General features: G+C 43.2%; 1 protein-coding gene across 4 annotated transcripts in view; it reads right to left on the bottom strand.

Moving 5' to 3' along the window:
• Positions 1-25,985, bottom strand: part of LOC141258716 (uncharacterized) — a 49,593-nt gene that overhangs the window by 9,690 nt on the left and 13,918 nt on the right. For all 4 annotated transcript variants that reach the window (XM_073673746.1, XM_073673743.1, XM_073673747.1 and 1 more), the window contains exon 3: positions 4,237-4,413. In XM_073673746.1, coding sequence (XP_073529847.1) covers positions 4,237-4,413 — 177 coding nt within the window. The remainder of the gene's footprint in view (positions 1-4,236; positions 4,414-25,985) is intronic.

The raw sequence follows: 25,985 nt of genomic DNA, 5'->3' as shown, positions 1-25,985 counted from the left end.
CTGTGTTTGTTGACAGTGGAGTGGGAGTCAGTATGGTTGATGCTGAGTTTGTGAAAACTCACGGTTTTGCTTACTGTACTTTAGCTGAACCTATTTCCATCTTCGACACTGACTCAGCGCCACTTGCACACAAAGCATTTATTCAGATTTTACATAATGTAAAACTAAGTGTGGGGACAGTTCATTGTGAAATCATCCCTTGCTATGTTCTGGACAATCTTCCCACATCAATTGTTTTGGGTATTCCTTGGCTTGTTAAACATAATCCATTGGTGGATTGGCAAACCAGGGAGATTATTGAATGGGGAAATTACTGCCATGAGAATAGAAATTTCCCTTGCTACTGTCTTTATGGAAATTTTACCTGCTTTTCTGTCTGATTTTGAGGATGTTTCCTCTGATAGGGGGTGTCAGGATTTGCCTCCTCATCGTGTTTATGACTGTCCTATTAGCCTGACCCCCGAAGCTAAACTACCGAAGTTCAGACAGTATAATCTTTCTGGCCCTGAGAGACAATCCATGAAGGATTTAATTGCGGAAAGTCTAGAGAAGGGACATATTAGACCTTCATCTTCGCCCGTGGCGGCAGGGTTCTTCTTTGTGAAGAAAAAAAATGGTGGTCTACGTCCCTGTTTAGATTTTCGGGAATTAAATGAAATTACCATCTGTGATCCATACCCTCTTCCTCTGATTCCTGATTTGTTCAGCCAGTTTATAGGAGCTAAGGTATTCTCCAAGTTGGATTTAAGGGGAGCCTACAATCTGGTGAGAATCAGAGAAGGGGACGAATGGAAAACAGCGTTCAATAACCCGGAAGGACATTTCGAGAGTCTGGTTATGCCTTTTGGTTTGACCAATGCACCTGCTGTATTCCAGCATTTCATAAATGATATTTTCCATCATTTGGTGGGGAGGTTTGTGGTGGTCTATCTGGACGATATTTTGGTTTACTCACCTGATTTTGAGACAAATCAGGGGGCATGTTAAGCAGGTGCTCCAGATATTAAGGGATAACAAACTTTATGCCAAACTAGAAAAATGTGTTTTCGCTGTTCAGGAGCTGCAGTTTTTGGGGTACTTGTTGTCATCTTCAAGTTTTCGGATGGATCCGGAGAAGAAGATTCATGCAGTCCTTGATTGGGAATGTCCCGAGAACATGAAGGCTCTACGTTTTCTTGGCTTTACAAATTTTTACCAGAAATTCATCCAAAATTACTCCGTAATTGTGAAACGCGAAACCCCTCATTGACATGACTAGGAAGGGGTCTGATTTTTCCAAATGGTCGGATGCCTCCCTCCAGGCTTTTTCTTCCTTAAAGAATCATTTTGCCACCGCACCTATACTCAGTCAACCCAATGTTTCCCAATTCTTTATTGTGGAGGTTGATGGGTCGCATGTTGGGGTAGGGGCTGTGTTGTCTTAGGGTCTGTCCCCTGGTAAATGGCGTCCATGCGCCTTCTTTTCTAAAAATTGTCTTTGGCTAAGAGAAATTATGACGTAGGTAATAGAGAACATTTAGCGATCAAATTGGCGTTCGAGGAATGGCGATATTGGTTGGAGGGGGCTGTCCATCCTATTACTGTTATTACTGACCATAAGAACCTGTCATATCTCCAGTCAGCTAAACGGCTCAACCCTAGGCAAACCAGATGGTCCCTGTTTTTTACTAGGTTCAATTTTGTTGTCACTTTTCGTCCAGGTGTCAAAAATGTCAAGGCTGATGCTTAGTCCTGGAGCATCCCTGGTAGTGGTGACCATGAGAACCCTGCCCCGATATTACAGAAAGGGATAGTCATTTCGGCACTGTATTCGGAACTGGAGGGTAAAGTTTTGGAGGCTCAGGGGGACGCCCCTGCCTCCTACTCTTCAGGAAGGTTATTTGTACCAACAAATTTGCACCGCAAAGTAATTAAGGAACATCATAACTCTGTGCTTACTGGGCGGTAAGGCAACCGCGGACCTCCTCTCTCGTCATTTTTGGTGGTTGGGGTTGCATCGGGATGTGATTGAACACGTTGCTGCTTGTAGTATTTGCGCGCGTTTTAAGGTTTCACATACGTGTCAATCTGGTACTCTTCTTCCGCTACCTATCCATAGTAGGCCGTGGACACACTTGTCCATCGATTTTATCACTGACCTAACGGTTTTTGAAGGCTAAACGGTGGTTTTGGTGGTAGTAGATAGTTTCAGTAAAATGGTTCACTTCGTCGCATTGCCTGCACTTCCAAATGCCAAGACACTTGCTCGGGTGTTCATAAATGAGATTGTGAAGCTTCACGGGGTTCGCTCTAAAGTGGTGTCAGATTGGGGGATCCAGTTTGTTTCCAAGTTCTGGAAGGCATTCTGTTCTCGTCTCTGCCTTCCACCCTCAGTCGCATGGTCAAACCGAGGGTGTCAATCAGAATTTGGAGACCTACCTCAGGTGTTTAGTCTCCAAAAATCAGGAGGATTGGGTATCCTATTTACCGCTGGCAGAATTTGCCATTAATAATCATCGTCAAGAATCCACTGGCAGGTCACCGTTCTTCGGTGCATACAGTTATCAACCAAAGTTTGGTACATTTAGTGGGGGAGGAGCTTCAGGAGTTCCTGAGGAGGAATGGTTTGCTTTGTCGCTCTCCTCGGTATGACAGGGTGTTCTGAGTATTTTAAAGATCATGGGAGATAAGTATAAACGTATGGCTGACAGAAAACGCTTGCCAGGTTCGGACCTGAATGACTTTGTGTGGTTGTCTACCAGGAATATAAGATTGAAAGTTCCTTCTTGAAAGCAGGGAGCTAGATTTATTGGTACCTATAAAATAAGCGCTGTCATTAACCCAGCAGCGTTTCGTCTTGAACTTCCTCAGGCCCTTAAGGTCCACAATGTGTTCCACAGGTCCTTACTCAAGAAGTATGTGGAACTACTTGAGCCCTCACCTCTACCACCGCCCGCAGTAATGGTTGATGGTAATCTGGAGTTCCAGATTTCAAGGATTGTAGATTCTCGTCTCCAATGTCGTTCTCTATAATACTGGGTGCACTGGAAAGGCTATGGTCCAGAGGAGAGGATGTGGGTTTCAGTATCGGAGGTGAACGCTTCCAGGTTGGTTCGTTCATTCCACACCTCTTATCCTGAGAAACCTGGTCCGGAGTGTCCGGAGGCCACTCGTAGAGGAAGGGGGTACTGTCACGGGTGTGGCAGAAGTGACAGACAGTCGCCCTGCAGTTGTAGATCTCTTCCTTTGCAGACATCTTCTTAGAGGCTGTCTCTAGGACCAGTGGCTACCTTCCTCTGCCTAATTAACACCCTGGCCTGGGTGTATAAATACCTGCTGTGTATCAGAGGGAGGTGCCAGCGATATTCATTAGTCCTTGTGAAGGCTTAGCGAGAGCAGCACTTCTTTCTCTCTGGTGCTTGAGGACGTGTGTGCATTTGTCTTCAGTCGTCTAAAGCTAAGCATTTTCCCTTGTTGTCCTCACTTGTTGTCTTTAGTGTTCAGTGGGGATCGACTAGTGCTCATCCCCTTCCTTCCCTAGCCAGGGCCAAACGCCAGGGACAGGCAGGGCGAGGAAAGCGTGCGGCGATTGATGAAGAGCCAATATAGGGATGTTAGGGGAGACAAAGTGATGTTCTATCAGCCAGGAGGGCTACACTGAATCCCTTTCCCTAGAGTCTGGGTTTCCTTTCCCTCTTCCCTTTGTGTTGCACTAAGTCTAAGTCTTTCTCACACCTTGCGTGACATCACCAGGGTGCACAAACTGTTGATTTGGCCACTCCTAACATTTCTCCTATCTCTCTTTTGGATTCCTTCTTTTTTTTTCAGCCTAATGATGGTCTGTTTCTCTTCCACTGAGAGCTCCTTTTACTGCATGATGTGGATTCACAGCAACAACTTCCCAATGCAAATGCTGCACCTGGAATCAGCTCAGACCTTTTACCTTATTAATTGGTGAGGAATTAATGAGGGAAAAGCCCATGCAACCCATTACAAAGTTACTGAAATAATTGTCCAATTACTTTTTGTTCCTTGAAAAAGAGGGAACTACATATTAAAGAGCTGTAATCCTAAACCCTTCCTCCAATTAGGATGCGAATCCCCTCAAATTAAATCTCAGTCTTGGCAGTGTAAGCCCAGCTTGATTATATAACTGTATCTTGTAAATGTCAGAATTGTGTCACTGTCCAAATAATTCTGGACCTAACTGTATACCAACATCACCCAGAATGCTCCAGTGTATTTCCCAGCAGTCACCTCTCCAGTCAGCAGCTCTGTGATCTTGTTGGTGAGATCTAGGATCTTCTTCTCAGGCATTGGGGAGTGCGGGGCTTCTGTGATGGGGCTCTCATTCCAGCTACTTCTTCTGGATAAGTGGTGATGGATGATGGGAGTCTCACAGTCAGTTGATGTCTTCTTCACTAATGTGCAATCCTGTAGAAGGAGATGAATATTACACGGAAGGAAACATAAGAGCAGGACATTTTGTGTCTCGCCTCACCAGGTAGCCGCCCATCCATCTCAATAGGAGAGCTCATGTGGCACTCACTACCTGGTTTACTCTTTGCTGTTTGGGAGGTCTGAGGACCCTGGAAGTTGGAGATCAATAGTCAACTGAAAGTTGCCTCCAGTGGTTTGGTGGTGGTGCTGTCTAGGCCGCACTGTCAGCAGTGAGGGGTGACACAGAAAGATACAGGCAGACCGTGATACTGGAGACTCTTCTATGGAGTCCAACTGGGACATAGAAGCCAAGGTAGAATCAGGAACAAGACCTGGTAACTTCTCAGAGAATAACCGGAATCCCTCTGAGAGACATCCTATTAGCCAGGGGCGGAAACTGACAGCAAAGGGCCCCTGTGCAAGAATTGTGTATGGGGCCCCTTTCTTAAAGGGTACTTCCATGTTAATATTTTTTGTGCTCATCGGCTTGGGCTATGGAAAACATAGTTAAATCAGGGTTACTCATTTTCACCTGGTCTACTGATGTCTCTGTGTTACGGCTGTCTAGGTTTACAGGCTGCAGTGGTAATGTCACATGTGACCACTTCAGCCAATCGCAGGGCTCAACACCTCGCTCCGTCCACCTCGGCAGTACTGCTGAGCTCAGCGATTGGCTCCAGTACTCACGTGTTTTAGTCATGACATCACGGCAGAACCCTAAAAACAAAGACCAGGGCAGTAGCAAAGAGGAATTGCCGGCCCCGAGGTGGATGAGTATCTCTGATTTTATTGCTTTGCCCTAGGGCAAGCCGAAGGGCATTAAAAGAATGAAAACAGAAAATCCTTTTAAAGCATCACCCTGCGATTTTTTTTTATTGTACCGCTGAAGTGGTGCTTTAAAAGTAGTTCCCCTTCCCCGTCTCACGCTCATCTAATGGCACCTTCACCCTTTTCCAGAGTCGCTCCTGTTGATCTCCGGTGAAAAGTGACCTGCCGGCAGCTGCAGTGTTTCATGCCGCGCGCTGGAGGTCACTTTCAATACAAGTGTATGAGAGCCTCGGTGTGGCCTCGTTCTGGCCTCCCCCTGGCCTCGTTCTGGCCTCCCCCCGACCTCGTTCTGGCCTCCCCCCGGCCTTGTTCTGGCCTCCCCCCGGCCTTGTTCTGGCCTCGTTCTGGCTTCCCCCTGGCCTTGTTCTGGCCTCCCCCCGGCCTCGTTCTGGCCTCCCCCCGGCCTCGTTCTGGCTTCCCCCCGGCCTTGTTCTGGCCTCCCCCCGGCCTCGTTCTGGCCTCCCCCCGGCCTCGTTCATAGACTTGCATTGGGAGCAAGTGACGTAGCTTCTGACTTCCGCGCACTCAGAAGCTGTGCTCACAAGATGGCGCTACAGAACACCATAGGAGCGGTGCTGAAAACTGGTAAAGACGCCGGAGGGTGAGTATACGACTGGGGGGGCAGGAGACTTACATTTAAAGTGTCACTCCAGCGCTGAAGAAAAAAAACTGCAATAGTGATGCTTTAAGTAACATTAAGACAAATACAACAAAAACATGTTGGACACACATCAAAAAATCACAATCACACAAGTAAATGAGTAGCACACACATCAGACACAAGCACAGCGTAGACATGACAGATAACACACAAGCTCAGCGTAGACATGACAGATATCACACAAGCACAGCGTAGACATGACAGATATCACACAAGCACAGCGTAGACATGACAGATATCACACAAGCACAGCGTAGACATGACAGATATCACACAAGCACAGCGTAGACATGACAGATATCACACAAGCACAGCGTAGACATGACAGATATCCCACAAGCACAGAATAGACATGACAGATATCCCACAAGCACAGCGCAGACATGACAGATATCACACAAGCACAGCGTAGACATGACAGATATCACACAAGCACAGCGTAGACATGACAGATATCACACAAGCACAGAGCAGACATAGAATCATAGAATCATAGAATGGTAGAGTTGGAAGGGACCTCCTGGGTCATCTGGTCCAACCCCCTGCTCAAAGCAGGATTCACTAAATCATCTCAGACAGATGTCTGTCCAGCCTCTGTTTGAAGACGTCCATTGAAGGGGAACTCACCACCTCTCGTGGCAGCCTGTTCTACTCATTAATCACCCTAACTGTCAAAAAGTTTTTTCTAATATCTAATCTGTGTCTCCTCCCATTTAGTTTCATCCCATTGCTTCTAGTCTTTCCTTGTGAAAATGAGAATAAAGATGATCCTTCTACAATGTGACAGCCCTTGACATATTTGTAGACAGCTATTAAGTCTCCTCTCAGTCTTCTTTTTTGCAAGCTAAACATTCCCAAATCCTGCAACCGTTCCTCATAGGACATGGTTTACAGACCAGTCACCATTCTGGTCGCTCTTCTCTGAACTTGCTCCAGTTTGTCGATGTCTTTTTTAAAATGTGGTGCCCAAAACTGTACACAGTATTCCAGATGAGGTCTGACCAAAGAGGAGTAAAGACCGATAATGACTTCACGTGATCTAGACTGTATGCTTCTGTTAATACATCCCAGAATTGTATTTGCCTTTTTTGCTGCTGCATCACACTGTTGACTCATGTTCAGTCTATGATCTATTAGTATACCTAAGTCTTTTTCACATGTACTGTTGCTTAGCTCTATTCCTCCCATTCTGTATATGCTTTTTTCATTTTTATTGCCCAGATGTAGTACTTTGCATTTTTCCCTGTTAAAAAACATTCTGTTGGTTGCTGCCCACTGCTCCAGTTTATTTAGGTCTTTTTGAATCCTCTCTCTCTCTTCTCTAGTATTAGCTATCCCTCCTAGCTTTGTGTCATCAGCAAATTTAATCAGTTTACCCTCAATTCCTTCATCTAAATCATTGATGAAGATATTGAACAATACAGGTCCCAGGACAGAGCCCTGTGGTACCCCACTTGAGACATTCATCCAGCTGGATGTGAAGCCATTTACAACAACCCTTTGAGTCCGATCACTAAGCCAGTTATGAATCCACCTAACAGTTGCCTGGTCCATTGCATACTTGGTCATTTTTTCAATAAGGATGGTGTGAGATACTTTGTCAAATGCTTTGCTGAAGTCAAGATATACTATATCTACAGCATTTCCCTGATCCACCCAGTCAGTGATTCTGTCATAGAAGGAAATTAAGTTAGTCTGACATGACTTGTTAGTTACAAACCCATGCTGACTCTGGTTAATCACTTCATTTTTATCCAGGTACTTACATACATGTTGTTTAATAATTTGTTCAAAGATCTTTCCTGGTATAGAAGTCAGACTCACCGGCCTATAGTTCCCTGGGTCCACCTTCTTCCCCTTTTTGAAGATAGGAACAACATTTGCTCTTCTCCAGTCTTCTGGGACTTCTCCTGTTCTCCAAGAATTTTCAAAGATTATGGAGAGTGGTTCTAAAATTTCTTCTACGATCTCCTTCAGTACTCTGGGGTGTAATTCATCTGGACCTGGAGACTTGAACTCATTTATGTTAGCTAAATATTCCTTCACAATCTTTCTGTTTACAGATAACTTGGATTCTTCTATTCCTTTAAAAGGACAGTGAAGATCAGTTGATGTTACATTTTCTTTCTGAGAGAAAACAGATGCAAAATAGGAATTAAAAAGTTCGGCCTTCTCAACATCCTCTCTTACCATTTCTCCATTTTCATCCTGTAAAAATCCTATAGCATCTTTGACTTTTCTTTTACTTTTGACATACCCCCAAAATCCTTTTTTATTGCTTTTGACATCTCTTGCAAGCCTTAATTCATTGTCAGCTTTAGCTAACCTGATACGTGCCCTGCAGGATCTGCAGACTGCATTATAATCTTCTTTAGATATGCCTCCCTCTTTCCATTTAATAAACATTTCTTTCTTTCTTTTTAGCATGTGTTTAAGTTCTGTGTTCATCCATCCTGGTTTCCTTAAATGCTTCCCATTCTTCCTACTTTTCGGGATTGTTAACGATTGTGCTTTGAGAATCTCATTTTTAAAAATTTCCCATCCTTCCTGGACATTTTTGTCCTTAAGGACATCCAGCCATTGGATCCCTCCTATTCTCTTTCTGAGTCTCTTAAAATCTGCCTTTCTAAAATCTAACCTTGAAGTTTGAGTCTTCACATGTCTTCCTCCTCTAGTTATCCAAAATTCTATAATAGCATGATCGCTGCCTCCTAGGGTCCCAGCCACCTTTACCTCCTCAACCATTTCCTCCCTGTTTATAAGGATTAGATCCAAAGTAGCTGATCCCCTTGTTTTCTCCCCTACCTTTTGGAAGATAAAGTTGTCAGCAATAGAGGATAAGAATTTGCTTGACCTGTTAGTTTTACTTGAGAGAGATTCCCAACAAATGTCTGGATAGTTGAAATCTCCCATGACCACTACGTCATATTTTTTGGAGAACTTGGTCATTTGATACATAAAGAGTTCATCCATATCTTCAGCTTGCCCAGGTGGCCTGTAGTAAATGCCTACAATGGTGTCCTTTCCGTTGTTCTCTCCTTGTATTCTTACCCAAACAGTTTCCACAGAACTCCCAGTCTCTGAAGCTTCAATCTCTGTGCAGATATACGCTTTTCTAACATACAATGCGACACCTCCTCCTCGTTTATCAATTCTGTTTCTTGCAAATAAGTTGTATCCTTTTAGCCTTTTATTCCAATCATGTGTATCGTCCCACCAAGTTTCAGTGATTCCAATGACATCATATTCCTTTTCCTGCATTAGTAGTTCCAATTCTCCTTGTTTGTTGCCCATGCTTTGTGCATTTGTATAAAAACATTTTAGTTTGTGATTGGTTTCTCTTCCTCCCATATTTTTATTATTTAAATTGTTTTGTCTTTGTTCTTCCTTTCCACTTCCAGTAGCAGAGATCTCAATAGTAGTTGTCAGCTGTATGGCTTTTTCTGGCCTTTTGCTTCCCTTCCCACATTGTTCTAGTTTAAAGCTCTCCTGATGAGTGTAGCAAGGCAACTTCCAAATACATGTTTTCCAGTCTTCGTAAGGTGCACCCCATCTCTAGAAAGTAGTCCATCGTATAGGTAATTCATTCCGTGATCCAGAAATCCAAATCCTTGTTGACGGCACCATCGACGTAGCCAGTTGTTCACCTGTAGAATCTTATTCCACCTCAGTGTTCCATGGCCATCCACTGGGAGGATGGATGAGAAGACCACCTGCGCTCCCAATTCTTTCACTTTCTTGCCTAAGTCTTCAAAGTCACTGCAGATGGTTTCCAGGTCCTTTCTTGCGGTGTCATTTGTCCCCACATGTATTAGCAGGAATGGGTAGTGATCTGCAGGTCTGAAGAGTCTTGATATCCTGTCAGACACATCTTTAATTTTTGCTCCAGGAAGACAGCACATTTCTCTTGAGGTTATGTCTGGTCTGCAGATAGCGGCCTCTGTTCCTCTTAACAGGGAATCCCCCATGACCACCACTCTCCGTTTTTTCTTCACAACATTCTTCTTTCTCCATCCAGGAGGATTCTGAGGGCTTACAAGGTTATTCATTGCTGGCAAAGTCTTATCTTGCTGTATTTCTTCATGGTTCTCCTGCGTGAGAGCCTGGTACTGGTTCCTGAGCAGTATGGGTGCTGACTGCCTCTCGATCCTCCTGCTTCTGTGGGTCACATGCTTCCATTCCTCTGTTTCGTCAGGTGCAGTTCGAATTTCTTCTCTTTCTGAATCATGAAGAGATCATTCTGCTCTGTCTAAGAACTCTTCACCTGCCTTAATGATTTTCAAGGTATTTAACCTCTCTTCTAGATTTCGCAACTTTTCCTCCAAGAGGGACACAAGCTTGCATTTCTGGCATGTGAAGTTTGGCTTTTCCACTGGTAAGTCTGTGAACATGTAGCAGGATATGCAGCTCACCAAATGGCTCCTGGACTCTTCCATGTTCTTCCATGTTCTACCGTAGGGACGGGCTGCACCTCAATGGGGAGGGTGCAGCGGTGCTGGGGAAGAAGATGGCTAATAGGTTGGAGGAGTTTTTAAACTAGAGACGGGGGGGGGGGAAACCAAGGAAATAGGTGGGATGTGAGGCAAGCAAGGGGGAAGGGGAGAAGTGAATATAATGAGGGTGGAGAGGGGGGTGGGGATAGTACAGTTAGATCGTTAGAGAAGAATAGGATGCTAAATAACCCCAAAGTTTTATCTTGCATGCTGACCAACGCAAGAAGCCTGACCAATAAGGCGGATGAGCTGCGGGCGCTTATATCGGAGGAGAGGTATGACATCGTAGGTATAACAGAGACTTGGCTAGACGATAGCTACGACTGGGCGGTAAATTGAACAGATTATAGTTTATTTAGAAGGGACCGGAAACAGGGGAAGGGCGGAGGAGTCTGCTTATATGTAAAGTCACGTCTAAAGCCCAGACTAAGGGAAGATATAGGAGAGGGAGAAGAGGGGGTCGAGTCCATGTGGGTAGAGATAGAGGGGGCAAAAAATAATAATAAAATATTACTGGGGGTCTGCTATAAGCCACCCAATATAACAGAGGAGAATGAGAAACTGCTATTAGGACAAATAGACAAAGTAGCAAAACATAATGAGGTGATTGTAATGGGGGACTTCAACTACCCGGATATTGACTGGGAAACAGAAACCTGTAGATCGCAGAAAGGAAAAAGGTTCTTGACAAATATCAAGGATAATTATCTCTCCCAACTAGTGCAGGAACCAACGAGAGGGAAGGCAGTGTTGGACTTAATATTGACTAATAGGCCTGATAGAATAACTGAGGTACAGATAGGGGGGCACCTAGGTAATAGCGATCATAATATTATCAATTTCAAAATGCCCTTCAGTAGGGTTATCAATAAGGGAACAACTAAAACATTAAACTTTAGGAGGGCGAAGTTTGATCAGCTGAAAGAAAACCTTCAACTTATAGACTGGGACAAAGTTCTTAATCAAGGAAATACGAATAGTAAATGGGAAACCTTCAAAAGAATTCTGAATACTCAGTGCGAGAGGTATATACCGTATGGGAATAAAAGGGCCAGAAATAAGAGGAAACCAATATGGTTGAATAAGAACGTAAAAGGGGCGTTCAATAGCAAAAAAGAGGCATTCAAGAGATTAAAACAGGAAAACAGCAAGGAGGCACTAATGTGTTACAAGGAAAAAACGAGAACCTGCAAAAACAAATAAAAATAGCAAAGGAGGAAACAGAGAGACGTATTGCTAGGGAAAGTAGATCAAATCCCAAACTGTTCTTTACGTATATAAATAGTAAAAGGATTAAATCGAATAATATTGGACCGATAAAAAGTGATGAAGGTAAAATCATAGAGAAAGATGAGGATAAAGCTAATCTATTAAATAAATTTTTTTCGTCAACTTTCACAAAGGAAAAAGAACTAACAGGCGAAATGAGAAGTGACAAGCTTAATCCTCCACTAAGTATGACAAATCTAACCCAAGCTGGGGTACAGAAACGCCTCAGTAACATTAAAATAAACAAATCACCAGGACCTGATGGCATACACCCACGGGTACTAAGGGAACTAAGTAATGTGATAGACAGACCGTTATATCTTATATTTAAGGACTCTGTTGAGACTGGGTCTGTGCCACTTGATTGGCGACAGGCGAATGTAGTGCCAATATTCAAAAAGGGAGCAAAAAGTAACACCGGAAACTATCGGCCGGTGAGTCTGACGTCCGTTGTGGGCAAAATTTTTGAAGGCTTTATTAATGAGGCAATCATGGAGCATCTTGACGCTAATAATCTATTAACCCCGAACCAACATGGATTCATGAGGAATCGCTCCTGCCAAACAAAACTGATTCACTTCTACGAGGAGGTTAGCTCTCGAGTAGATCAGGGGGAACCAGTGGATGTCGTGTATCTCGACTTCTCAAAAGCGTTCGATAGCGTGCCACATAATAGGTTGGTATACAAAATGAGAATGATGGGGCTGGGGGAAAATGTCTGCAAGTGGGTAGCTAACTGGCTAAAGGATAGAAGGCAGATGGAGGTTATAAATGGAATATACTCAGATTGGGTAAGCGTCACTAGTGGGGTACCACAGGGGTCTGTACTAGGCCCAATGTTATTTAATATCTTTATTAACGACATAGTCAACGGGATAAATAGTAAAATATCAATATTTGCAGATGACACAAAGTTATGTAAAACAATTAATACAAAAGAGGATAGTGAAGACCTACAGAGGGATTTGGATAAGCTGGGTAGGTGGAGCGTTAAATGGCAAATGAGGTTTAACGAGGAGAAATGTAAGGTCATACATATGGGAAGGAAAAATGGAAGTCACCAGTACTCACTGAATGGGAAATCATTGGGGAATTCAGAGATGGAGAAGGACTTGGGCATCTTGATTGATAGCAAACTAAATTGGAGTGCCCAAAGTCAGGCGGCTGCTGTAAGGGCAAACAGGGTAATGGGATGTATCAGAAGAGGTATAGCTGCAAAGGATGAGAACATTGTTCTTCCACTGTACAAAGCTCTGGTCAGACCACACTTGGAATACTGTGCTCAGTTATGGGCCCCAATATATAGAAAGGATATAAATGAGCTTGAAAAGGTACAAAGGAGGGCAACAAAATTAATAAGGGGAATGGAGGGACTGCAATACCTGGGTAAACGCAGAGGTTGGCAAAACTAGGACTATTCAGCCTGGAAAAGAGAAGGTTGAGGGGGGACATAATAAATGTGTACAAATATGTTAGGGGACAGTATAGAGACCTTGCCCGGGATTTGTTCAAAAGGAGGGATATTACGGTAACAAGAGGGCACTCACTAAGACTGGAAGAGAAAAGGTTTCAGCACCAGCATTGGAAGGGGTTCTTTACGGTAAGAGCAGTGAGAATATGGAATTCACTGAGTGAGGAGACGGTAATGTCGGATTCACTAAACCAGTTCAAGCGGGGACTGGATGCATTTCTAGATACCAGGCAGATTTCAGCATATACTTAAAAATAAAATAAAATAGTAGGTTGATACAGGGATTTATTCTGACTGCTGGTTTCAGAGTCGGGAGGGAATTTTTCCTCAGGTGAAGATTGGCTAAATCATTTGGGGTTTTTGCCTCCTCTGGATCAACTTTAGCAATTACAGGACTAACAGGTCGAACTTGATGGACGCAAGTCTTTATTCGGCTTTACTAACTATGTATATGTAACTATGTTCTTACTGTTAATGTTCTGAAAACTGAAAAAAGCTTAAATATGCGTGCGCCGGCAGGCGCGCGGTTTACTGATGTCCTCTTTCCAGCTCCAACAGCCAAAATCCAGTGTTCTTTGAGCTCGCGGAGACTCTTCACTTACCCCAAAATGCAGTGGGAATATGCCAATTATCTCCTCAGGACTCCTCCCCTGGTTTGATATCACACAAGCACAGCGCAGACATGACAGATATCACACAAGCACAGCGTAGACATGACAGATATCACACAAGCACAGCGTAGACATGACAGATATCACACAAGCACAGCGTAGACATGACAGATATCACACAAGCACAGCGTAGACATGACAGATATCACACAAGCACAGAGAATAGACATGACAGATATCACACAAGCACAGCATAGACATGACAGATATCACACAAGCACAGAGAATAGACATGACAGATATCACACAAGCACAGCGTAGACATGACAGATATCACACAAGCACAGAGAATAGACATGACAGATAACACACAAGCACAGCGTAGACATGACAGATATCACACAAGCACAGCGCACAAATCTCACACAAGCACAGCGCACAAATCTCACAAGTGCACATATTATAAACATACGAGTACGCCGCACACATCACAGAAGTGCAGGACACACAACGAACACAAACATCAGACACCGGATGTGCACAATTATTACTGCACAATCTACATCATAAGTCAGTCACACCACTAAGAATATTTATCACAGGCAGATACATACAAACCAGATATCCAGGTAGAGACACAGATATACAGGCACATACACACAAATTACAGGTATATACCAATACCATATATACAGTGTGAGGGGTCAGCTCTGTGGTAGGTGCTGGTTCACACAGGGATGCAGTCCAATGATTCAAAACAAACTGATGGTTTATTACATGTCCATAAACCAGGCAGGAAACAAAAATAACACAGCCTCTTTCAGGTTCCAAAAAGGTATAACAAAAGACAAAATAACACATGCAAGGCTTGCTCACCAAGCTCAACACACACAGACAGGCTGAGACAGGCGCAGACGTCTTAAATCAGGACTTCCAAGACCTGGACTGGAGGTCAGTGAGCAGCCGGTCCCACCCAGCTCATCCAGCTGCTCGTAAAGCCTGGACCCATAATCCAGGCCCATTAAACACCGCTCAGCACTTCGGGGACACATACCTCCGTCCATGACCTGTCCGGCAGCAACCTTATAACAGATACATAGAATATATACCGGCATATAAGCACATACCTTATATATAAGCACATCCACATATACGGTATAAACACACATATACCATATATATAGGCACATACACACATATCGTATAAACAGTATGCACATACACGTGTCCAGGCACATGCACACACCATATATACAGTATACACAGACACAGTCACATATACACATTACACACAGAGGGATCCATTATATAGAGTCATTACACACAGAGGGATCTATTATATAGAGTCATTACACATAGAGGGATCTGTTATATAGAGTCATTACACGCAGAGGGATCTATTATATAGAGTCATTACACGCAGAGTGATCTATTCTATAGAGTCATTACACACAGAGTGATCTATTCTATAGAGTCATTACATGTAGAGGGATCTATTCTATAGAGTCATTACACGCAGAGGGATCTATTATATAGAGTCATTACACGCAGAGGGATCTATTATATAGTCATTACACGCAGAGGGATCCATTATATAGAGTCATTACACGCAGAGGGATCCATTATATAGAGTCATTACACACAGAGGGATCCATTATATAGAGTCATTACACACAGAGGGATCCATTATATAGAGTCATTACACGCAGAGGGATCCATTATATAGAGTCATTACACGCAGAGGGATCTATTATATAGAGTCATTACACGCAGAGGGATCTATTATATAGAGTCATTACACGCAGAGGGATCTATTATATAGAGTCATTACACGCAGAGGGATCTATTATATAGAGTCATTACACGCAGAGGGATCTATTATATAGAGTCATTACACGCAGAGGGATCTATTATATAGAGTCATTACACGCAGAGGGATCTATTATATAGAGTCATTACACGCAGAGGGATCTATTATATAGAGTCATCACACGCAGAGGGATCTATTATAGAGTCATCACACGCAGAGGGATCTATTATATAGAGTCATCACACGCAGAGGGATCTATTATATAGAGTCATCACACGCAGAGGGATCTATTATATAGAGTCATTACACACAGAGGGATCTATTATATAGAGTCATTACACTCAGAGGGATCTATTATATAGAGTCATTACACACAGAGGGATCTATTATATAGAGTCATTACACACAGAGGGATCTATTATATAGAGTCATTACACACAGTAAATGCCTCAATACTTGGTCGGGCTCCTTGTGCATGAATTACTGCATCAATGCGGCAATGTGGCATGGAGGGATCAGCCTGTGGCATGGAGGTGATCAGCCTGTGGCAAGGAGGGATCAGCCTGTGGCAAGGAGGGATCAGCCTGTGGCAAGGAGGGATCAGCCTGTGGCAAGGAGGGATCAGCCTGTGGCAAGGAGGGATCAGCCTGTGGCAAGGAGGGATCAGCCTGTGGCAAGGAGGGATCAGCCTGTGGCCCTGCTGAGGTGTTATGGAAGCCCAGGTGGCTTTGATAGCCGCCTTCAGCTCGTCTGCATTCTTGGCTCTTGGGTCTCATCTTCCTCTTGACAATACCCCATAGATTCTCTATAATAGATCCTCTATGGGGTTAAGGTCAGGCGAGTTTGCGGCCAATCAAGCACAGTGATACTGTTGTGTGTAAACCAGGTATTGGTACTTTTGGCCGTGTGAACAGGGGCCAAGTCCTGCAGGAGAAGGACATTTCCATCTCCAGAAAGCTTGTCGGCAGAGGGAAGCATGAAGAGCTGTAAAATGTCCTGGTAGACGGCTGCGCTGACTTTGGTCTTGATAAAACACAGTGGACCTCCACCAGCAGGTGACATGGCCCCCCAAACCATCACTGATTGTGGAGACTTCACACCAGACCTCCAGCAGCTTGGATTGTGGCCTCTCCACTCTTCCTCCAGACTCTGGGACCTTGTGGAGTGTCAATGACTGCCTTCTGGACATCTGTCAAGTCAGCAGTCTTCCCCATGATTTTGGCCTCTCCACTCTTCCTCCAGACTCTGGGACCTTGATTTCCAAAAGAAATGCAAAATTTACTTTCATCTGAAAACAACACCTTGGACCACTGAGAACAGTCCAGGTCTTTCTCTCCTTGGCCCAGGTAAGACGCTTCTGGCATTGTCTATTGGTCATGAGTGGCTTGACACAATGATTGAGACACTTGTAGCCCATGTCCTGGATAAGTCTGTGTGTGGTGGCTCTTGAAGCAATGACTCCAGCAGCAGTCCACTCCTTGTGAATCTCCCCCAAACTTGAATGGCCTTTTTTTAACAATCCTTTCCAGGCTGCGGTTATCCCGGTTACTTCTGCACCTTTTTCTACCACACTTTTTCCTTCCACTCAACTTTCCATTAATAAGCTTGGATACAGCAGTCTGTGAACGGACCTTGTGGAGTGTGTCAGTGACGGCCTTCTGGACATCCGGCAAGTCAGCAGTCTTCCCCATGATTGTGGGGCCTACTGAAACAGACTAAGGGACGTTTTTAAACGATTAGGAAGCCTTTGCGGGTGTTTTTTGTTAATTAATCTAATTTACTGAGATAATGACTTTTGTGTAGACACAGCACATTGAGCCCGGTGTATATTATATGGCCGTATACAGAGTGTAGACCAAGCACATTGAGCCTGGTGTATATTATATGGCCGTATACAGAGTGTAGACCCCGCACATTGAGCCCGGTGTATATTATATGGCCGTATACAGAGTGTAGACCCCGCACATTGTGCCTGGTGTATATTATATGGCCGTATACAGAGTGTAGACCCCGCACATTGTGCCTGGTGTATATTATATGGCCGTATACAGAGTGTAGACCCAGCACATTGAGCCCGGTGTATATTATATGGCCGTATACAGAGTGTAGACCCCGCACATTGAGCCCGGTGTATATTATATGGCAGTATACAGAGTGTAGACCCCGCACATTGAGCCCGGTGTATATTATATGGCCGTATACAGAGTGTAGACCCCGCACAATGAGCCCGGTGTATATTATATGGCAGTATACAGAGTGTAAACCCCGCACATTGAGCCCGGTGTATATTATATGGCAGTATACAGAGTGTAGACCCCGCACATTGAGCCCGGTGTATATTATATGGCAGTATACAGAGTGTAAACCCCGCACATTGAGCCCGGTGTATATTATATGGCAGTATACAGAGTGTAGACCCCGCACATTGAGCCTGGTGTATATTATATGGCAGTATACAGAGTGTAGACCCCGCACATTGAGCCTGGTGTATATTATATGGCTGTATACAGAGTGTAGACCCCGCACATTGAGCCTGGTGTATATTATATGGCTGTATACAGAGTGTAGACCCCGCACATTGAGCCTGGTGTATATTATATGTCCGTATACAGAGTGTAGACACCGCACATTGAGCCCGGTGTATATTATATGGCCGTATACAGAGTGTAGACCCCACACATTGTGCCTGGTGTATATTATATGGCCGTATACAGAGTGTAGACCCCGCACATTGTGCCTGGTGTATATTATATGGCCGTATACAGAGTGTAGACCCCGCACATTGTGCCCGGTGTATATTATATGGCCGTATACAGAGTGTAGACCCCACACATTGAGCCTGGTGTATATTATATGGCCGTATACAGAGTGTAGACCCCGCACATTGTGCCCGGTGTATATTATATGGCTGTATACAGAGTGTAGACCCCGCACATTGAGCCCGGTGTATATTATATGGCTGTATACAGAGTGTAGACCCCGCACATTCAGCCTGGTGTATATTATATGGCTGTATACAGAGTGTAGACCCCACACATTGAGCCTGGTGTATATTATATGGCCGTATACAGAGTGTAGACCCCGCACATTGAGCCCGGTGTATATTATATGGCCGTATACAGAGTGTAGACCCCGCACATTGAGCCCGGTGTATATTATATGGCAGTATACAGAGTGTACACCCCGCACATTGAGCCCGGTGTATATTATATGGCCGTATACAGAGTGTAGACCCCGCACATTGAGCCCGGTGTATATTATATGGCCGTATACAGAGTGTAGACCCCGCACATTGAGCCCGGTGTATATTATATGGCCGTATACAGAGTGTAGACCCCGCACATTGAGCCTGGTGTATATTATATGGCCGTATACAGAGTGTAGACCCCGCACATTGAGCCCGGTGTATATTATATGGCCGTATACAGAGTGTAGACCCCGCACATTGAGCCCGGTGTATATTATATGGCCGTATACAGAGTGTAGACCCCGCACATTGAGCCCGGTGTATATTATATGGCCGTATACAGAGTGTAGACCCCGCACATTGAGCCCGGTGTATATTATATGGCCGTATACAGAGTGTAGACCCCGCACATTGAGCCCGGCGCCGCTTGTGTTCTACATTTGGGTATAAAACTTGGTAATTTTGACACGATCTGTTGTGGGGTTGACCTGAAGAGGGACTCTACCCCACTTGCCTGTGTCGGGGTGGGCATGTTTATAGTATGAGATCATATACAGCTAGGGTCCCATTTGCTCCTATTCCTTGGGGGCATTTTGGTCCTTGTTGGATACATTTTCTTTTCCTAGTACATCTACAGAGTATATTCTTATATGTGGGGCACTCACTGACCTATTGCACTCTGGGATCCATTGTAAGATTAATTCAATAAAGTTTATTCGATTTACCCCTCTGCTATAATGTGTTTATGCGTGTATCTATGTGTGTATCTACAGTATAGACCAAAAGTTTGGACACACCTTCTCATTTAAAGATTTTTCGGTATTTTCCTGCCTATGAGAATTGTACATTCACACTGAAGACATCAAAACTATGAATTACCACATGTGGAATTATATACTTAACAAAAAAGTGTGAAACAACTGAAAATATGTCTTATATTCTAGGTTCTTCAAAGTAGCCACCTTTTGCTTTGATGGCTGCTTTGCACACTCTTGGCATTCTCTTGATGAGCTTCAAGAGGTAGTCACCGGAAATGGTCTTCACTTCACAGGTGTGCCCTGTCAGGTTTAAGAAGTGGGATTTCTTGCCTTATAAATGGGGCCGGGACCATCAGTTGTGTTGTGCAGAAGTCTGGTGGATACACAGGTGATAGTCCTACTGAATAGACTGTTAGAATTTGTATTATGGCAAGAAAAAAGCAGCTAAGTAAAGAAAAACGAGTGGCCATCATTACTTTAAGAAATGAAGGTCAGTCAGTGCGAAAAATTGGGCAAACTTTGAAAGTGTCCCCAAGTGCAGTTGCAAAAACCATCAAGCGCTACAAAGAAACTGGCTCACATGAGGACCTCCCCAGGAAAGGAAGACCAAGAGTCACCTCTGCTTCTGAGGATAAGTTTATCTGAGTCACCAGCCTCAGAAATCGCAGGTTACCAGCAGCTCAGATTAGAGAACAGGTCAATGCCACACAGAGTTCTAGCAGCAGACACATCTCTACAACAACTGTTAAGAGGAGACTTTGTGCAGCAGGCCTTCGTGGTAAAATAGCTGCTAGGAAACCACTGTTAAGGACAGGCAACGAGCAGAAGAGACTTGTTTGGGCTAAAGAACACAAGGAATGGACATTAGACCAGTGGAAATCTGTGCTTTGGTCTGATGAGTCCAAATCTGAGATCTTTGGTTCCAACCACCGTGTCTTTGTGCGACGCAGAAAAGGTGAACGGATGGACTCTACATGCCTGGTTCCCACCATGAAGCATGGAGGAGGAGGTGTGATGGTGTGGGGGGCTTTGCTGGTGACACTGTTGGGGATTTATTCAAAATTGAAGGCATACTGACCCAGCATGGCTACCACAGCATCTTGCAGCGGCATGCTATTCCATCCGGTTTGCGTTTAGTTGGACCATCATTTATTTTTCAACAGAACAATGACCCCAGGACAATTTGACCAAGAAGGAGAGTGATAGGGTGCTACGCCAGAAGACTTGGCCTCCACAGTCACCAGACCTGAACCCAATCGAGATGGTTTGGGGTGAGCTGGACCGCAGCGTGAAGGCAAAAGGGCCAACAAGTGCTAAGCATCCCTGGGAACTTCTTCAAGATTGTTGGAAGACCATTTCCGGTGACTACCTCTTGAAGCTCATCAAGAGAATGCCAAGAGTGTGCAAAGCAGTCATCAAAGCAAAAGGTGGCTACTGTGAAGAACCTAGAATATAAGACATATTTTCCGTTGTTTCACACTTTTTTGTTAAGTATATAATTCCACATGTGGTAATTCATAGTTTTGATGCCTTCAGTGTGAATGTACAATTTTCATAGTCATGAAAATACAGAAAAATCTTTAAATGAGAAGGTGTGTCCAAACTTTTGGTATGTATGTATGTATGTATGTGTGTGTGTGTGTGTGTGTGTGTGTGTGTGTGTTTATGCATGTGTGTGTGTGTGTGTATTTATGCATGTGTGTGTGTGTGTATGTATGTATGTATGTGTATGTACATGTTTGTGTGTGAACATATTGGTTTTTGGTTCATGTATGATACTGTAATTGTAACAAATAGGAGAATTAACTTGGTTCTTTATTCATCATATAATCAATGTATCTGCGATCCATAGGATAGGGGATAACTTGTTGATTACTGGGGATAAGACCACCGGGCCCCCAGAGATTCTGAGGACAGGGCTCTGCAGTCTCCTCCTGAATGGCGCAGAGTTGTGCCCGCTTGGCCTCTGCTCTCTTTATTATCTATGGAGCTGCTGAGCGCTGCGCTCTGATATTTCCATATGTTCCATAGACAATGAATAGAGCAGAAGTCGAGCATCCGCAATATCAATCCATTCATGGCGGAGCTGCAGAGTCCTGTCCTCAGGATCACTGGGGGTCCCATCTGGCCTGTAGCTCGGAGCCCGAGGCTCAGGGGGGCCCGTGTCCAGATTGCCCTCATCATAAGCAGCATGCAAGCAAGGGAGGTGGGACCAGACATTTCTTGCCCAGGGGTCCCGAGCGGTCAGTGTCCGCCCCTGTTACAGCTGTACATGGACACTCTTGGCACTAGTCACGGCTCAGCAGTCCCCAGGGAATATTTTCCCTTTCAGACTTTTTTCCCCATATTGCTTCTAATGCCCCTTGTGTCCTTGGAGCTGGAGATCGGTTGAGGGGGTTTGCACAAGGATCGTCATAGACCACCATAGGGACCAAACCAACGACAAAAGCAGAAGTCAGAAGAAGGAAATTATAATATTAGGAACGTTAGGATAAGTCTGCACAAGAGGCCATAACATCTGTGACCTCTTATTACAGGTAAGGAGGCCAACAGGAACTCAGAAGCCAGAGGGGACCCAACAACGTCATTCCTGACACCTAAGCCTGATGGTCCTCTGTAGACAGATCTGTAGACATTCCCCATTTATTATGGGAAGGTGGTGAAGGAAACAAGCTGGTTAACATGCAATGTACAGTGGGGACGGAAACTATTCAGACGCCTTTAAATTCTTCACTCTTTGTTTCATTGCAGCTATTTGGTAAATTCTAAAAAGGTCATGTTATTCTCATTAAAGTCCACTCCGCACCCCATCCTGACTGACAAAAAACAGAAATGTAGAAATTTTTGCAAATTTATTAATGCTATGGGAGTGTTTTTCAGCTGCAGGGACAGGACGACTGGTTGCAATTGAAGGAAACATGAATGCGGCCAAGTACAGAGATATCCTGGATGAAAACCTCTTCCAGAGTGCTCTGGACCTCAGACTTGGCCGAAGGTTCACCTTCCAACAAGACAATGACCCTAAGCACACAGCTAAAATAACAAAGGAGTGGCTTCAGAACAACTCTGTGACCATTCTTGACCGGCCCAGCCAGAGCCCTGACCTAAACCCAATTGAGCATCTCTGGAGACACCTGAAAATGACTGTCCACCAACGATCACCATCCAACCTGACGGAACTGGAGAGGATCTGCAAGGAAGAATGGCCGAGGATCCCCAAATCCAGGGGTGAAATACTTGTTGCATCATTCCCAAGAAGACTCAAGGCTGTACTAGCTCAAAAGGGGGCTTCTCCTCAATACTGAGCAAAGGGTCTGAAGACTTATGACAGTGTGATATTTCAGTTTTTCTTTTTTAATGAATTTGCAAAAATTTCTACATTTTTGTTTTTTTCAGTCCAGATGGGGTGCAGAGTGGACTTTAATGAGAAAAAAATAAACTTTTTAGAATTTACCAAATGGCTGCAATGAAACAAAGAGTGAAAAATGTAAAGGGGTCTGAATACTTTCCATACCCACTGTATATAGAAGAGTTTACCTCTCCACTCAGCAGATAATAGACATATAGAAGAGTTTACCTCTCCACTCAGCAGATAATAATAGAAATATAGAAGAGTTTACCTCTCCACTCAGCAGATAATGATAGAAATATAGAAGAGTTTACCTCTCCACTCAGCAGATACTAGAAATATAGAAGAGTTTACCTCTCCACTCAGCAGATAATAATAGAAATATAGAAGAGTTTACCTCTCCACTCAGCAGATAATAGAAATATAGAAGAGTTTACCTCTCCACTCAGCAGATAATAGAAATATAGAAGAGTTTACCTCTCCACTCAGCAGATAATAGAAATATAGAAAAGTTTACCTCTCCACTCGGCAGATAATAGAAATATAGAAGAGTTTACCTCTCCGCTCAGCAGATAATAGAAATATAGAAGAGTTTACCTCTCCACTCAGCAGATAATAATAGAAATATAGAAGAGTTTACCTCTCCACTCAGCAGATAATAGAAATATAGAAGAGTTTACCTCTCCACTCAGCAGATAATAGAAATATAGAAGAGTTTACCTCTCCACTCAGCAGATAATAGAAATATAGAAGAGTTTACCTCTCCACTCAGCAGATAATAGAAATATAGAAGAGTTTACCTCTCCACTCAGCAGATAAGGATAGAAATATAGAAGAGTTTACCTCTCCACTCAGCAGATGATAGAAATATAGAAGAGTTTACCTCTCCACTCAGCAGATAATAGAAATATAGAAGAGTTTACCTCTCCAATCAGCAGATAATAGAAATATAGAAGAGTTTACCTCTCCACTCAGCAGATAATGATTGAAATATAGAAGAGTTTACCTCTCCGCTCAGCAGATAATAATAGAAATATAGAAGAGTTTACCTCTCCGCTCAGCAGATAATAATAGAAATATAGAAGAGTTTACCTCTCCACTCAGCAGATAATAATAGAAATAAAGAAGAGTTTACCTCTCCACTCAGCAGATAATGATAGAAATATAGAAGAGTTTACCTCTCCACTCAGCAGATAATGATAGAAATATAGAAGAGTTTACCTCTCCACTCAGCAGATAATAATAGATATATAGAAGAGTTTACCTCTCCACTCAGCAGATAATGATAGAAATATAGAAGAGTTTACCTCTTCACTCAGCAGATAATAATAGATATATAGAAGAGTTTACCTCTCCACTCAGCAGATAATGATAGAAATATAGAAGAGTTTACCTCTCCACTCAGCAGATAATAATAGATATATAGAAGAGTTTACCTCTCCACTCAGCAGATAATAGAAATATAGAAGAGTTTACCTCTCCACTCAGCAGATAATAGAAATATAGAAGAGTTTACCTCTCCACTCAGCAGATAATAGAAATATAGAAGAGTTTACCTCTCCACTCAGCAGATAATAGAAATATAGAAGAGTTTACCTCTCCACTCAGCAGATAATGATAGAAATATAGAAGAGTTTACCTCTCCACTCAGCAGATAATGATAGAAATATAGAAGAGTTTACCTCTCCACTCAGCAGATAATAGAAATATAGAAGAGTTTACCTCTCCACTCAGCAGATAATGATAGAAATATAGAAGAGTTTACCTCTCCGCTCAGCAGATAATGATAGAAATATAGAAGAGTTTACCTCTCCACTCAGCAGATAATGATAGAAATATAGAACAGTTTACCTCTCCACTCAGCAGATAATGATAGAAATATAGAACAGTTTACCTCTCCACTCAGCAGATAATAGATATAAAGAAGAGTGTACCTCTCTGCTCAGCAGATAATAGAAATATAGAAGAGTTTACCTCTCCACTCAGCAGATAATAATAGAAATATAGAAGAGTTTACCTCTCCACTCAGCAGATAATAATAGAAATATAGAAGAGTTTACCGCTCCACTCAGCAGATAATAATAGAAATATAGAAGAGTTTACCTCTCCACTCAGCAGATAATAGAAATATAGAAGAGTTTAAGTCTCCACTCAGCAGATAATAGTAGAAATATAGAAGAGTTTACCTCTCCGCTCAGCAGATAATAGTAGAAATATAGAAGAGTCTACCTCTCCACTCAGCAGATAATAGTAGAAATATAGAAGAGTTTACCTCTCCACTCAGCAGATAATAGTAGAAATATAGAAGAGTTTACCTCTCCACTCAGCAGATAATAGAAATATAGAAGAGTTTACCTCTCCACTCAGCAGATAATAGAAATATAGAAGAGTTTACCTCTCCGCTCAGCAGATAATAGAAATATAGAAGAGTTTACCTCTCCTCTCAGCAGATAATAGAAATATAGAAGAGTTTACCTCTCCACTCAGCAGATAATGATAGAAATATAGAAGAGTTTACCTCTCCACTCAGCAGATAATGATAGAAATATAGAAGAGTTTACCTCTCCGCTCAGCAGATAATAGAAATCTAGAAGAGTTTACCTCTCCACTCAGCAGATAATAGAAATATAGAAGAGTTTACCTCTCCACTCAGCAGAGAATAATAGAAATATAGAAGAGTTTACCTCTCCACTCAGCAGATAATAGAAATATAGAAGAGTTTACCTCTCCACTCAGCAGATAATGATAGAACTATAGAAGAGTTTACCTCTCCACTCAGCAGATAATGATAGAAATATAGAAGAGTTTACCTCTCCGCTCAGCAGATAATAGTTATATAGAAGAGTTTACCTTTCCACTCAGCAGAGAATAATAGAAATATAGAAGAGTTTACCTCTCCACTCAGCAGATAATAGAAATATAGAAGAGTTTACCTCTCCACTCAGCAGATAATAATAGAAATATAGAAGAGTTTACCTCTCCACTCAGCAGATAATAGAAATATAGAAGAGTTTACCTCTCCGCTCAGCAGATAATAGAAATATAGAAGAGTTTACCTCTCCGCTCAGTAGATAATGATAGAAATATAGAAGAGTTTACCTCTCCACTCAGCAGATAATAGAAATATAG

This window comes from Phyllobates terribilis, unplaced genomic scaffold (assembly GCF_046119375.1).
Source record: "Phyllobates terribilis strain yellow unplaced genomic scaffold, ASM4611937v1 Scaffold_3__8_contigs__length_932513732, whole genome shotgun sequence".
Lineage (NCBI taxonomy): Eukaryota > Metazoa > Chordata > Amphibia > Anura > Dendrobatidae > Phyllobates > Phyllobates terribilis.
This window is presented reverse-complemented; position numbering and strand designations above follow the sequence as displayed.